The sequence below is a fragment of the Octopus bimaculoides genome, chromosome 13 (genome assembly GCF_046866305.1).
Source record: "Octopus bimaculoides isolate indiv1 chromosome 13, ASM4686630v1, whole genome shotgun sequence".
In the NCBI taxonomy this organism is placed as follows: Eukaryota; Metazoa; Mollusca; class Cephalopoda; order Octopoda; family Octopodidae; genus Octopus; species Octopus bimaculoides.
In genome coordinates this window covers 5872199-5889698 of record NC_142940.1, presented here as the reverse complement: position 1 = coordinate 5889698, position 17500 = coordinate 5872199, and the positions used below count along the sequence as shown (strand labels likewise).

General features: G+C 37.3%; 1 protein-coding gene across 1 annotated transcript in view; it reads right to left on the bottom strand.

Annotated features, from left to right (window-relative positions):
* Positions 1–17500, bottom strand: part of LOC106869270 (coiled-coil domain-containing protein 138) — a 41925-nt gene that overhangs the window by 5763 nt on the left and 18662 nt on the right. Inside the window, exons 10-11 of the mRNA XM_014914942.3 lie at positions 13757–13879; positions 12922–13141 (exon numbers count right to left, since the gene is read on the bottom strand). Coding sequence (XP_014770428.1) covers positions 12922–13141; positions 13757–13879 — 343 coding nt within the window. The remainder of the gene's footprint in view (positions 1–12921; positions 13142–13756; positions 13880–17500) is intronic.

Genomic DNA, 17500 nt, shown 5'->3' with positions numbered 1-17500 from the left:
ATGATATATACCCATATACACACACATTCATATATGTGTATATACATATGTATATGTGTATCACAGCACCCACACATTACAGATGCACATGCACACATCCACACATCAAAGTGTGTGTGTGTGTGTGTGTGTACTTTATATATATATATATATATATATATATACAGTGAAGGTACATGGCTTAATAGTTTAGGTATCTGACTCATGATTGTAAGGTGAGCATGTTGTATCCTTGAGCAAGGTATTTCATTTCATATTGCTCAAGTCCACCCACCAGGAAAAAATGAGTTCTACCTGTAATTCAAAGGACCAGCCTTGTTAACTTCCCTTACAAACAAATCTTCTGTTAGCTCTTTGCTTTTAAAATCATCATCATCATCATCATTCAACGTCCGCCTTCCATGCTGCCATGGGTTGTACAGTTTGACAAGAGCTGGCCAGGCAGGAGCCTGCACCAGACTTTAAAAATGCAGAATTATCGGAGTAATGGGAATTTAAAAAAGTATGTATGTATAGAAATGTATGAATGAAGAGATTCAAATTAAGGAAGTGCAATAATAATGTTTAGCAGTTCAACTCTGTGAGTAGTGAAATGCAGAATTAGGTCGGCTGATTGTGAAAATCAAATATTGATCGCTTCGCTAAAAACTGCAGGTGGTATAGGTTATTTCCCTTGGGTTGTTTAAATAAAATATTAGTGATATGTAGTCGATAGAAAGATCCATTGGATGGGTCCTATTATTGATCTTTTTCAACAATCTAAGTATGTCACGAGGTTTCCAGACATGAGTTCTATTCATGTGTCAAATAAAGTAAAAAAGTGATATATTGTCTGCAAAAATTAGAAATTGTGCATGAATATTCATTTAATTAAAATGAAATAAAATAAATATATCATATGTACATTTGCAGTAAATGTATATTATCAATAACATTAATACTGTTTAACATTATCTGATATTACCCAAGGTGCCACACAGTGGGACTGAACCCAGAATCATGTGTCTGGGAAGCAAACTTCTTACCACATAGCCAATTCCTCTGATTCTCATTGATGTTGGTGTTGTCTATGGCAATGATTTCCACAAACTTCTGGTACCACCCATCCACACCCCACCATAATTCTTTGAGTCTTTGGGAAAAATGCACTAAATCTTACAGAGCAGCAACACCAACATCAACAGTAACAGTTATAGCAACAATAGAACAACGTGGTCTTCAGCATCAACACTACTTCCCCCGCCCCCACCAACAACAAGATAGAGCCATGATAGCCTCTATGTGGTTATACAGTCTTCTAGAAATAGAAATCAAAGCTCCCTAAAAAATAAACCCAAAACATCTTAAAAAAAGAAAAGGAGCATATGTAGGATGGGGGGGGGGCGGTCTTGGGTTCCCTATACATAATATAAAGGCTGGAGGGTCATGACTGGAATGCCTTTAATCATAGGCCTGTTCAACAGAAGACTGACCTGGGGCTAAACAGCAACATTAATTGAAAAATAAACAACAATAGAATTAATACTGATAGTACTACCAACAAAAACAACAACAGCAGCAGATGCAGCAGTAGCAGATGCAGCAGTAGCAGATGCAGCAGTAGCAGCAACAACAGATTACATAGTAACTTAACAGCAGAATATTTACTAATTTTCTCATCATATGCTCAGTTAAATCTGTTTTGGTAAATTTATTCATTGTAATAAAATATGGCCAAAGAAGAGGGATGCTGGGGGGGGGGGCGGTTAGGATAGGATAGGAGAGGAGAGGAGAGGAGAGGGAGAGAGGTAGTGATAGGGAAGGGGAGAGAAATGGTTGGTTCAAGCTGGCAACTATTCCTCAAAGTGTTACTAGCGTGCATGACAACACATATATATATCAGCCAAGTCAAGGAGGCATTTAGTGAATATATATATATATATATATATATATATATACATATATATACTTATATATGCATATATATTTATATATACATATATATACATATATATTTATATATACATATATATACATATATATATACATACATATACATATCTATACATATACATATATATATCTCAAAAAAAGTGTACATATATATACATATATATATCTATATCTATCTATCTATATATATATATATATATATATATATATATATATATACACTCACACACAGATACACGTCTATTTATACACACACACACTGGTGGAACACATTGGATAATCAGTCAGAAAGTGTAAGTCAGAGCTAATAATCATCAAAATCATAAATTCGGTTTATGGAGATATTCTACACTGGGATAATATAGTGAGCTGTCAGGTTAAGCAGTTCACTTTGCAAACATGTGGTTCCACATTGGCAGGCTCAATTTCACCACAATCCAACACCTTGAAGAGCTATCCTTTAATCCATACAGCCTTGAATTTACCAAATCCTCAGGAGTGAAATTTGGTAGATGGAAATGGATGCAAGCCCAGTGTATCCATTAATATAAATGGCAGTAGGTCTCTTGATTTCTTTGTTTGTCTATCCCCCAAAACACAGATACCTTTGCATAGTTTGGATTTATCTCCCTTGATTAGCATATGGCAGGTAATGTTGGGAACATACTCTGCCAATACTGGTAATATCAGATAATGTTAAACAGTATAATGGCCGGCTTGACAGGTTTTCTCCTCAAGCACAGCATATAGCCAAAGGTCTCGAGTCCAGGAATCGAACCCACAACCTTATGATCATCAGCCAAACACTCTAACCACTAGACCACATGACTTCACATCTTAAACTATTGCAAAATAAAGAGAATATATTTGAAATGTGAGGTGTAGTGTCAGATTATTTCAACCAATCTGTACTGACAGAACTATTTCTAAAACAATATAGTCACAAGCATGTTTGGTTTCTTTCTTTTTTTCTTCTTATTTTATCATTGTTGTTGTCGTTGTTGCTATTGTCACTGCATTTTCTTTGTACTTTTGTAGTAAATTTCGTTTTGTTTTTATTTTCTTCTTCTTCTTCTTGTTCTGTTCTACAATGGTTAGTTTTGAAATAGTTCCACGACAACAAGTTTTTACTTTGTTTCTGAACACAATGAGATAATACGTAACAAAATAAAAAAAACAAAAATCATTGGAATTAAATTTCTTGCCTCTCTCTCTCTCTCTCTCTCTCTCCCCCTCTCCCTCTCTCTGTACACATACCTCCAATTAAATTTCTTGCCTCTCTCTCTCCCCTCTCCCTCTCTCTCTCTGTACACACACCTCCAATTTTACAATACCAACCTACCTATCTCTCCCTCCCTCCCCCACTCTCTCTGCCTCCTTTATTTATTTATGTTTTTCTTTATTCTCTTTCCGTTTATATTCTTTTCTTATATTCTTACATTGTTCCTTTCAAATGTTTCTGTGATGACAACAATGACGATGACAACGACAACGATGATGATGACAACGATGACGATGATGATAATGGTGATGAAATCAAGGGTTTTAATTGCTTTCAAAATTTGAAACGGCTTAACACTCAACCCCACACACAATTTGCATACACACACTAAAACACACATATACACACACATACACAATGTACTCATTCATACGTACACACACAGAGGTACACAGACATATACAGACACTGCTATACACACACACATGCATTCACAAGTATACACAACACTCTCAGTTATGTATATAAACACACATGTACACACTAAACACATGTATGCACACACACACTGTTATGCACATACACACACACATGCACTCATACACACACAAGCACACACATGCACTCAGATACACACGCATGCACACTCAGTTACATACATATACACACATGCACTCACAGCTATGCTCACGCACACACACAAGTGATATGACATAGAAATAGTAACTGGAAAGCCAACTAAATTTTTGGTAGAGCAACAGCTTTGGTGGTGGTGGTGGTGGTGGTGGTGGCTGTGGTGGTGGTGATGGTGGCTGTGGTGGTGGTGGTGATTGTGGTGGTGGCAGTAGTAGTGGTGGTAGTGGTTGGTGATGGTGGCTGTGGTTGTGGTGGTGATGGTGATGGTGGTGGTGCTGGTGCTGGTAGCAGCTATACTAGGATTAGTGGTGGTGGTGGTAGTGAGAGGAGAAACAGTGATAGTAGTAGTACGAGTAGTACAGCAGTAATGGAGGGGGTGCAGTTGGTAACTATACTGTTGGTAGCTGTAGTAACAGTTGTGGTGGTGGTAGTAGTAGAAGTTATTAGTAGTTGATAACTGTGGTGGTGGTAGCACTAGTGGTTATGACAGTGATGATGATGATGGGAGTTGTAGCAATGGTAGTGGTAATGGCAATAATAGAGGTGGTGGTTGTAGTAGTCATGACGGTGGTGGTGGTGGTTGTAGTAGTTATGGTGGTGGTGGTGATGGAGGTGGTGGTGATAGTGGTAGTCATGACAGTGGTGGTGATGGTGGCAGCGGTTGTAGTAGTCAGGGCAGTAGTGGTGATGGTGGTGGTTGTAGTAGCCATGGTAAGGGTAGTAGTTGTGGTGGTGGTGGTGGTGGTTGTAGTAGTCATGGCAATGGTAGTAGTTGTGGTGGTGGTCGTCATCATCGTCGTAACAACATGGACAGGAAGAATGGTTCGGTGCTTCATGCTTTTCTTGCAGAATATATCACTTACACACGAAAGTACACGTGCATACAAGTGCAACACTAAGCATCAGTATACAGCATGTTTGCATGCATGTGCACTCAGTGTTAAGCGCATGTGGACGATATGCTCGTATGTGCACTTTTAGGTACATGTAGATGGCATGCATACAGGTGTGCATCTACGTGCAATACTATGTAAGGTGCATACAGGTGTTATGCATGTATACAGCTACTGCACTTTGAACTGTGTCACCTGTTGCAGCAAATGCACAGGATGTACAAGAGATATCTCTAATTGCTTTTAGTGTCACAGCAATATATTTGTAAATGCATTTCTTAGCTAGATAATAAATTTTCTTTTATGGCATATATTTACAAGAACACGCCAACAAATTTCGGTACGCTTATTATATAATGTTTGGTGGAAGAAGAGAATGTTCAACAAAATTTCAAATTTTCATTATTTACAACTGATGGATATTTGTCCTCATCTTGTTTGTTGCTAACACAACATTTCGGCTGACATCAGGTGTCTTGGGGAAATTTCAAACCTGAGTTCTCATTCCTAAGGTATTTTTTTATATATTATCATTATTATTAATCGTCATCATCATCATCATCATCATCGTTTAACGTCTGCTTTCCATGCTAGCATGGGTTGGATGATTTGACTGAGGACTGGCAAGCCAGAAGGCTGCACCAGGCTCCAATCTGATCTGGCAGAGTTTCTACAGCTGGATGCCCTTCCTAATGCCAACCATTAATAATAATAATAATAATAATAATAATAATAACATGGAAAAATACCTCAGGAATGAGAACCCAGGTTTGAAATTTCCCCAAGACACCTGATGAAGGCTGGAGGTTATATCAGCCGAAACGTTGTGTTAACAACAAACAAGATGAGGACAAGTATCCGTCAAATGTAAATAATGTAAATAATTTGGCATAAATTCCAACCACTTTACATAGTGTGCCGAGATAGCTCTGCGCTTTTGAATACAAAATCCCTTTTCTGTAAACAAGTTGGTGACAGGAAGAGCATCTAAATATAAAATCCCTCATGTCCAGACCACTCACCCTGTTATACAGCCAGTGTAACTGTAGACACAGTAGTACCCTCTCTCTCTCTCTTAGAGACATGCTTTAACAAAAGCCAAGAGGTGCCTTACTCCCAGTGGTCATATTTCCAAGCCCTTGGGCTATTTATTAGGTAGTCTTTCACCCTACATTAGACATATCCTTCTAGATTTCTACCAACCTTCATCAGGCAAGTCAAATGAAGTGGGTAGTGAGATAGTCTAGGTGCCAACAACCTGACCATACAAGCGTAACATGTAGTCCATGTATTGGACTACATGTTACTAGTAGAACTCCATAAGTGACTTCATGACAATTATCATCATTATCCTTTAACAACTATTTTCCATGCTGGCACAGACTGAAAGGTTTGACAGGAATTGGCAAGCCAAAGAGTCGCACCAGACTCCATTTGTCTTCCTAATGCTAACCGCTTTACACAGAGTACTGGGTGCTTCTTAAGTGGCACCAGCATGGATGTGGCACCAGCATGGATGTGGCACCAGCATGGATGTGGCACCAGCATGGATGTGGCACCAGCATGGATGTGGCACCAGCATGGATGTGGCACCAGCATGGATGTGGCACCAGCATGGATGTGGCACCAGCATGGATGTGGCACCAGCATGGATGTGGCACCAGCATGGATGTGGCACCAGCATGGATGTGGCACCAGCATGGATGTGGCACCAGCATGGATGTGGCACCAGCATGGATGTGGCACCAGCATGGATGTGACACCAGCATGGATGTGGCACCAGCATGGATGTGACACCAGCATGGATGTGGCACCAGCATGGTTGTGGCACCAGCATGGATGTGACACCAGCATGGATGTGGCACCAGCATGGATGTGGCACCAGCATGGATGTGACACCAGCATGGATGTGGCACCAGCATGGATGTGGCACCAGCATGGATGTGGCACCAGCATGGATGTGGCACCAGCATGGATGTGGCACCAGCATGGATGTGGCACCAGCATGGTTGTGGCACCAGCATGGATGTGACACCAGCATGGATGTGGCACCAGCATGGATGTGACACCAGCATGGATGTGGCACCAGCATGGATGTGGCACCAGCATGGATGTGGCACCAGCATGGATGTGGCACCAGCATGGATGTGGCACCAGCATGGATGTGGCACCAGCATGGATGTGGCACCAGCATGGATGTGGCACCAGCATGGATGTGGCACCAGCATGGATGTGGCACCAGCATGGATGTGGCACCAGCATGGATGTGGCACCTGTACCCAATATAAAAAAAAAAATTATGGGGGTAGGATACATTACAGATTTTTAGGTCCAGAAAATAGTAAAGGAGCCACATTATATGCATGGTTCCTTTGTACAATACAGCAAGCCAAAAATGCCCACCACACCTGCTGGTCTTCAACAAAATAAATTCTGATAATTTGGCTGCAATAATTATATTAGACTGAATTAATTTATTTCTCATAAATTGCTTCTCTTAATTAAGTTTTCCTATTAAGTGTGGCTTGTCTGTGTGTCTCCTGATAAAGATTCCTACCCACTCCAGTACTGTAAATAATGCTCATGAAACTGAGTTCATGAGATACAGGAATGATTTATAGCAGGTGGAGGGCATGGGAATGGATAGCGTTAACAATAAGCACTGCAATCATACCACAACACTACACAACATAAAATGCCACGCCACACATTCCCATGTTCCCAAGTCATTCCACCCATTGCCATACCACTCTGCACATTCCCATGCCACTCTGCGCATTGTTGTGCCACTCCATGCTTTGCCATACCGCTCCGCATATTGCCATGCCACTCTGCATGATGACAAAGGAATGAATCATCTTGTGGACTTAGTTACTCAGGCACTCAACTATGAATCCACCGCATCTTATAGTGGAAACAGCTGTAAGTTAATGAAGTTCTTAAGATAATTGTTCATTCTCTCGTCACCCCCTTTCTTTATATATATATATATATATATATATATATATATATATATATATATATATACACACACAGAGAGTTTCATGGTTAATAATTTGAATAGTGATATCTTTAAAAACAAAAGAGCTCTAAGTCACCTGGGTATTCATTGTAGATGCTGAAGTTATCTAATTTCTTTCTGCAAAAGTGGTGTCTCCATAACCTTTAAGTTTCCAAGATAAATAAAATTATGTTCTGCCATAACTCGAAAATAATTCCATTAAGCAAGAACTACAAATACTGATGCAAAAATGAAAGATTTTACCAAATATTGTAGAGTGATGCAGTTCACTGAGACTTTATTGTATCGATTCTTTTGTATGGCTGTGTGGTTAAGCTCACTTTGCATCCATATGGGTTTGGGGTTCAATCCCACAAAGTGTCTTCTATAATAATCCCATGCCTACAAATATTTTGATAGCCTATTGAAGATACAGGGTGTCCCAGAATTAACTATTTTAGTGAAACCAGGCAATTTTTTTAAAAAACTCACTTTTATTTATGTTTATCATCTAATATAATAAATGCGAATGTCAGTGTGTCACACTTTTTCAACTTTATTCCTAGATGCCGTAGCCCAACATATCATACCATTTTGGAATCAGGCCAACTCTGTGAGTAAATTGAAAACATTCCAGACCAACTCCAGACCTGAAATTTTGGATTCCCAAGTTTCCATTATTGCGCTTGTTTTCAGCAATTTTTTAATGTGATTTTTTGCGACATATATTTTTGTACAATAACAATTTTTACAAGCTGGAGCCATGAAAATTCATGGGAAACATAAAAAAGGTAAGCATCTGCAAATAATGACTTCATTTAATAAGTATCGAATAATTATGGGCATAACTACAGATGCATACCCCACTGACTTTGTTGCCTCATAAATTTCATAAACAATCGCTTAGATCCTGTTGTTTGAGTGTATGTTAAGATTTGTTGGAAAAAAAATTTTCTGGAGGACTAAGGAGAGGAATTTCAGAAAATTCACATGACCTGACATTTTCCGCCTCATAACTTTCAGGAAAATTGGATTTTTAATGAAATTGTATACGAATACCTTTCAAACGCATAGAATAACTGTCACAATGGCTTTATTATATATATCATCCAAAACAAGAAGCTTTCTTGCATTTTCTCTCTGAGAATAGCTTCATTCTCTTTCACCATCATTTTCTCTCCTCTCCTCTTGCTCGATCAATCTATCTCTCTAAATCTCTTTCTCCTCCCTCCTCTATGTCTCCTTGCCTCTAACCTTTCTCCTGCATTTAATGCAGTATATTCCTCTTACCTCTCAATGCTATCCGTGTCCTCTCTCATTCACTTTCTTACTCTCTATTCTTTGCCACCTTGCCTCTTACCTCAACGATACTTCTTCTGCTTAACAAGTTTCATTTCTCTCTTTTTATCTCTTCCTTTCGACTAAGTGTGACACACACCACAGGTACATTCGTACGTAACTACGTAGGTATTAGCATATTAATGTAACAATTTTTATAACTTGGAAATAAATTTGGGAATAATTGAAATAAATTGCAAAATCCAGCAAAAGTCACCCATGAAATAGCCAAGGCTGCAGTGAGGAAAAAAAAAGTCCTGTGCAAATGAAAACCCAGATCAAACAGCAGCCAGGAGAGCTTCCAATGCTGAAAATATGCAAATACTTAGGGACTCTCAAATTCCTGAAAAGGCTGCACCCAGGAGAGCATCAAATGCTCTTACCAAGAGAAGAGAAAGGGCATTAGAAACACCTGAACAAACTGAATCTAGAATGAAAAGATGGGATGGTCACATGTGGAAAGCCTCCGATGTTAAGTTTAGCCAGTCAGAGCTGACCTGGTTGGCTAAACAGCACAACGAAGAAACAAATGATTTATGGTGCTGTGTCCACTTTGCTCCAATCTGGGTTGAAATTCTGCTTGAAGGTAACTTTACCTTTCGTACATAAAAGTTCAATAAAATGAAATCAATGTCATGTACTCAGATCAATCACATTATAACCCCTTGCTTAGAACAGTTTGAGCTTTGTGCCAAGTGGGGAAAAAAAGAAAGAAAGAAAAAGAAAAAAATCTATATTTATTTTAAATTGAATTTGGCTGATAATCTTCAGAAGTGTGTGAGATGAACTTCACTGGCCCTATTAGGTCATGAGAGCAGTGGCCAGTTGGTCTTCGCATAATTTATACAATATAACATTTCACACACGTACATACACAACCACCACCACCACCACCACCTCAATCACCACCATCATCATCATTATTAATACAATTCTACAAGTTTTTATATTGCTTCTTCTAATGCGAACAATGTCACTTCTGCCGCATTATATTTTGTAAATCTATAAATATGAAAGTTCTCTTTATTTATCTCTCTCTCTCTCTCTCTCTCTCTCTCTCTATCTATCTATCTATCTCTTTCACTCTCTCTCTCTCTCTCTCTCTCTAACACACAGCCCTTTTGTGTTTTGCCTTTTTACTTGTTTCAGTCATTAGACTATGGCCATGCTGGGGCACAGCCTTCAAAGGCTTAGTCAAACAAATTGGCCGCAGGACATTTGCACTCTTTCTTGCTGTACTGCTTAGTTACAGGGACATAAATAAACCAACACCGATTATGAAGTGGTGGGGTGAGAGAGATAAATGCACATGCACACACACACAGATATATATACACACACATATATATATATATATATATATATATATATATATATATCATTAATCCAAAAAAACAAAGGAAATACAAATGAAAAACACAACGTAAGGACATAGTACATGCAAAGATTTAGCAAATGCTCAGGGAAGGAAAGAAAGTTAGTTTTACATTTCGAGCAAAGACTCTTCTTCAGGAAACAAGAGACAGAGGAAAGTTCAAAGGAAGATGGAGGGAAAAAAAATCGCCAATGATCCACATGTAGTTACATTTTGATATACACACACACACACACACACACACACACACACATATATATATATATATATCTGATGGGCTTTCAGATTCCATCTACCAAATCTACTCAGAAAGTTAACCAGGGTGTCATAGAGTGGAACTGAACCTGGAATCATGGAGTTGGGTAGATTATTTCTTACCACACAGCCATGCCTGCACCTATATGTGTGTGTGTGTGTGTGTATACATACACTTGCTTCCCAACCACATGGTTCTGGGTTCATTCCAACTGCATGATACCTTGGGCAAGTGCCTTCTACTAAAGTTTTGTCAGTGGATTTGGTAGACAGAAACTGAAAGAAGCCCATTGTATATATATATATATATATATATATATATATATATATATATATATATATGTCTAAGCTAATTCTTTTCCTGGTCAGTTGTGCTATGCAAGAACTATTTCCTGCTACTTTCTTTACCTGGTCCATAACGTGTAATAAATATGGCAAACACATCATAATACATTCAACCTTTAGAAGGAAACCTCACCAAAATGGAACTTAAAATGTCAGCCAGATATTGAAAAACGAAACGCAAATAAACAGTCTTGACTTTTAAACTTCATTCTTTTGAAATCAAAGTTTTATTTTTTTTTAAAAATGAAGAAGAAAAAACTCAGTTTCTAAAGGACCAGGAATTTAAACAAACAAAACATAAGAAAAAAAATACTCTTGTTTAAAAAAAAAATGAAGAAAAACCAAATACACAAAAGACAGGAAATTTTTTTTTATCACAGAACACTAGAATGATCTCATCTTCAAAGAATTTTAAGGATTTCTTTCACAAATGTTTCGAGTCAGCATTTCTTCTTTCTTACTTTGCTTTTTTTTTTTTAATATTACATTTAAAATTTCATCTCCAACAGACTGGTCTTGATTTTTATTTATTTACCATTTTCTTTCTTTCCAAAGTTTTATTTTACCAAACTATGTCATCCAGGCACCTTAACCATCATCATTCTACCACCATATTCTTCTGAATCTTGCAATTTTCGAACAACTTTGCCAATCCGTTACCACCATAATGATAATAATTAAACTGTTACCTGTTGTATGACAGGTAACTTCAGAAGTTACCTGTTGTATGACAGGTAACTTCAGAAGTGTATACTTTTGCCATTATGGATGATATCAGGAAATACAGAATGCATACAAAGAATTATAATTCGACTTTTATCAAATTTTCATTGTGTTTAGACAAAATGATGAAGTGAATACTAATTTTCAAAAGAAAAATATTTATTACTTCAACATAAAATTTAATGAAAAAAATTTCTCATTTGTGTAACTCTTCCCATAACCCTCTCTATCTCTCTCTCTCTCTCTCTTTCTCTGTCTTCCTTTCTCTACAATGTAAAGCCTGACTGGAGAAATCAACCAACCAATCAACATTTATACTGAATATTATTAAATAGAGATAACAATAATAATAATAATAATAATAATAATAATAATAATAATAATAGCAACAACAATTATAATAATAATCATTTCTACTAAAGGCACAAGGCCTGAAATTTTGGGGGAGAGGACTAGTTGATTACATCAAACCCCAGCGTTTCACTGGTACTTAATCTATTGATCCTGAAATGATAAAAGACAAAGTCGACCTCAGGGGAATTTGAACTCAGAACATTGAGACAGATGGAATGCCACTAAGTATTTTGCCTAGCATGCTAATGATTCTGCCAGCCTCCTACATCATCATCGTTCATCATCATCGTTTAACGTCCGCTTTCCATGCTAGCATGGGTTGAACGATTTGACTGAGGACTGGTGAAACCAGATGGCAACACCAGGCTCCAATCTAATTTGGCAGAGTTTCTACAGCTGGATGCCCTTCCTAACGCCAACCACTCAGAGAGTGTAGTGGGTGCTTTTACGTGTCACCCGCACGAAAACGGCCACGCTCGAAATGGTGTCTTTTATGTGCCACCCACACAAGCCAGTCCAGGGGCACTGGCAACGATCTCACTCGAAAATCCTACGGGAGCCAGTCAGGCGGTACTGGCAACGGCCATGCTCAAAATGGTGCATCTCATGTGCCACCCGCACAAGAGCCAGTCCAGGGGCACTGGCAACGATTTTACTTGGCTTGCCGGGTCTTCTCACGCACAGCACATTTCCAAAAACAATAATAATGATAATAATAATAATAATAATAATAATAATAATAATAATCATAATTTAGAGCTTGATCTGATTTGCTGCACAGAATTCCAAATCAAGGAACATAAAAAAAACTAAAATAACGAAATGAAATCTAAAGAATACGGCTTACCTTGCGACACAGTTTTCAAGACAATCAGGGCACACAGCAGACGAACATGGCAATCAGAACTCTTGAAGAACAAACCTTCTTTGCCAGTATTTGGCAGAGGTGGGAATGCATCCTTCTGCTCAATCAGTATATCCTCTTCTGCAATTCTTGCAGTAGTGGAAGCTCTGGAATGGTACAGCTCTTCTCCAAGACGTCTCAAAGTTGAACTGAGTCCACTTTTCTGAAACAAGAAAGGAAATTCGGTGAGCAACAAGAGAATATTAAGAGAGAAGATGATAAACTATTGAATAACATCTTATGCCTTTAGCATTTGAACCGACCATATCTGGTCCAAATATTCTGAGTTTTATATTCAAACCAGCCAGATCTGGCCTCTCATACCTACCCTACAAGGTCATCATAAAAATAAACAATATCACAGCATTAGACTGTGGCCATTCTGGGGCACCACCTTGAAGAATTTCAGTTCAACAAATCAACCCCAGTACATATTTTTTAAGCCTGGTACTTATTATATTGGTTTCTTTTGCCAAACTGTTAAGTTACATGGATGTAAACACACCAACACCAGATGTCAAGTGGTGATAGGGTACAAACACAGTGACAAAGACACACACACAAATATATGTTGGGCCTCTTTCAGTTTCCATCGACCAAATCCACTCTCATGGCTTTGGTTGCTCTGAGGCTATAGTAAAAGATAACTGCCAAATGTGTCATGCACAGGGACTGAACCCAGAACCATGTGGTTGGGAAGCAAATTTCTTACCACACAGCCACACCTGCACCTGGCCTCAATGTTAAATTAAATCAATATTCAATGAATAACACTTACTGATTGGTTGGGACTGTCTTCAAGATTTTTGATGGCCCAATAAACAAACTGGAGACAGGGTAAGGAAACTGATCCCGAAAAGGAAGGATATTCACGAAGGAACTCAACAAGGGCAGGAATCACCTGAAACCAATAATGATAATAATAATAATAATAATAATAATAATAATAATAATAATAATAATAATAATAATAATAATAATACTCTTTTACTTGTTTCAGTCATTTGACTGCGGCCATGCTGGAGCACCGCCTTTAGTCGAGCAAATCGACCCCAGGACTTATTCTTTGTTAGTCTTACCTGCCATCTTGGGTCTTCTGGATACCAATACCTGTCATATATATACATATATATATAAATATACATACATATATATATATATATATATATATATAAATATACATATAAATATACATACATATATGTGTGTATATATATATATATATATATATATATATATATATATATATATATATATATATATATATAGGTGAAGTGAACAAAAGTTTCTGTCTACCAAATCAATTCACAAGTCTTTGGATAGCCCAAGGATATAATAGAAGGCCCTTGTCCAAAGTGCCCTGTATTGAAACTGGACATAAGACCATGTGGTTGGAAGGCAAACTTCTCAACTACACACACACACATTAATATAAAGGGTAGCATGTTTCCCAAAACTCTGTTGGAATGACATACATACAAACACACACACGAAGGACATGAAAATACACAAACATTACATATATATATATATATATATATATATATATACATGCACACACACACACACATATACACACACACACACAAACACACAAGCAAAAAGGGGTGAACATAAATATCAGAAAGTTACATAAATTTGTGTGTTAATAGATTTACTGCTTGAAGCTTTTGTCGTTATATTGATCGAGCAAAGCCACATAACAGATGATTGATGGATAAATCTATATGAGACAGGACACCTGGCCATATGAAATTATCAAACAACAACAACATTGATAATAACAAGAACAATAATAATAATAATAATATTAATGAAGGTATTAATATCAGAAATAATAAAAGTAACCATTTTCTTTTCCTCTTTGTTTTCCCATAAAGATAACACAGGTCACACAAGCATTTTTAAAATATATGATTTGTATTTTCTAAAAGCTATTATAGTCTGCATTATCGTAGTGAAATATATAAATTGGAGATCAGCAAACGAGCCTATAAGTGGTAGCTTGCTATGCTAGAAATAGCAGTCAAAACTCAGTCAAATCCTGCAATGCTGTCTTGTAGAAAAATACTGCAAGAAGGACATATTGGATAAGATAGTCTTAAACGTAAGGTGTTTGTAATATAAGACAAGATGGTCATGGCTGGATAATCTTAGATCATAGATCTGCTCTATCAGAACACTTACAAAATACAAATGTAAATGTGTCTCACCAGATGCTGTTGAACCCTCCAACCCATACCAGCATGGAAAACCAACATTAAATGGTGATGAAGAGGAGGATGAGGAGCAGGAGGAGGATATGCACACTGTAAAGTGGTTGGCATTAGGAACAGCACCCAGCTGTAGAAACCATGTCAGAGTTAACATGGGACAGGAGGTGGCCCAGGCAGAAAAAAATGGCAGATTATAACTTCTTTAGAAATAATTCTAGAATTAAAGGTTTCCATGCTATTGGAGTGGGGTTCTTTTATGAATCTGAAACATTCCAAACTTCATCGAAAGGGAAAAGAAAGAGGGGAGAACATTGCTTAATGAGCTGATGGAACCTTTTTCACTCCCCCCTCCCCACGTGCAGTCAGTTTGCAAGTATGAAGTCAAGTTAACACATTCTACAATTAATTTACGAGACGGTTTCTAGTTACTCGCAGCCTTTCTCGTTCAATATCCTTACCTCAGCTTTGAAAATTATTAATTTGTCGTCAACAAGCTGAAGTCCTCGTTATTTTAAATGGCATTTCTTTCAACTCTGAAGAACATACGAAGCAATTGCATTGCTGCCTTTGCAGTTTATGACAGCAGAATCTGACAAAACTTGTCTCTGTAAATTGTGCTTTCAAACATATATAGACATATATATATCATGGAATATTGATTGTACTGGCATCATACAGCAGTAAGAATACAGTCTACAGAATCAGCTGCTGTCTCAAACTGTCAGAATGATACAATGTTAGTTTCTCCATGAAACATAATGTTATTATAAAGACAATATATGATATATGATATAATATATAAAATAAATGTCAAACCATCCAGAAGAACTGGTTTTGTCAGGAGTAACTATCATTGAACAATCATGTACAATGTATCAATGTATATATATATATATATATATACATATATATATATATATATATATATATATATATATATATATATATATTTGACAGGAAGGACAACAAAAGAAAGAAAGAGACCTCGATATTATGCAAATAGAGGAATTTATCTGTAAAAATATGTGACACTTATTCAGTAGCCATGATAAAACTCCGAGTTTCGGACGCCAGGGTGGGAGCCCACACCAACATCTCTTCAGTTATCCGGCCAATTGAAAATTCCTGTGAAAAATGACCGTTAAAAACAAAGGGAAATTGGCTGGATAACTGAAGAGATGTTGGCTCCCACCCTGGCATCCGAAACTCGGAGTTTTATCATGGCTACTGAATAAGTGTCACATATTTTTACAGATATATATATATATAGCATCATCATCACCATCATAATTCAACATCCGTCTTTCATGCATGCATAGGTAGGACGGCTGACAGGAGCTGGCCAGGTGGAAGACTACCCCAGGCTACTGTGTCTGTTTTGGCAGGGTTTTTATGGTTGCCCTTCTTAACACCCTTCCCTTTTATGGCTGCCCTTCCTAATACCAACCACCCTGCAGAGTGGATTCAGTGCTTTTTATGTGGCTCCAGCACAGGCAACATTAGTTCTGGCATGATTTGGCTATAGTAGAAGACACTTGCCCAAGGTGCCACGCAGTGGGACTGAACCCGGAACCATGTGGTTGGGAAGCAAGCTTCTTACAACATAGCCATCCCTGCACGTGTGTGTATATATATATATATATATATGTATATATATATATATATGTATATATATATATATATGTATATATATATATATATGTATATATATATATATATATATATATATATATATATATATGTATATATATATATATATATATATATATATATATATATATATATATATATATATATATATATATATATATATATATATATATATATATATATATATATATATATATATATATATATATATATATATATATTCGACAGGCTTCTCTGAGTTTCCATCTACCAAATCCACTCACAAGGCTTTGGTCAGGCCAAGGCTATGGTAGAAGACACTTGCCCAAGGTGCCATGCAGTGGGACTGAACCTGGAACCATGTAGCTGGGAAGCAAGCTTCTTACCACCCAACCACGCAAGCGTATATACGCAACTGTTTTTTGCAGTTAAGGGTAATTTTGAGTGAATATATATCTGATTTCTCCAGCATAAGGGTTAATGACCGTAGAAAGAAGGGTTAACAAACAGTGGCCCCATAAGCCACAGGGGCTTCATTAAAGGATTAAATTGACAAGCGAAAGTAAAGATTACCATTAATTAATTGTTTAAAAGACATTTTAGCTTCGGGTCTTATATATATTCATAAATTACTGCAGAACCAAATCCTTGAAAGATGCTAAATTGACATTTTTACA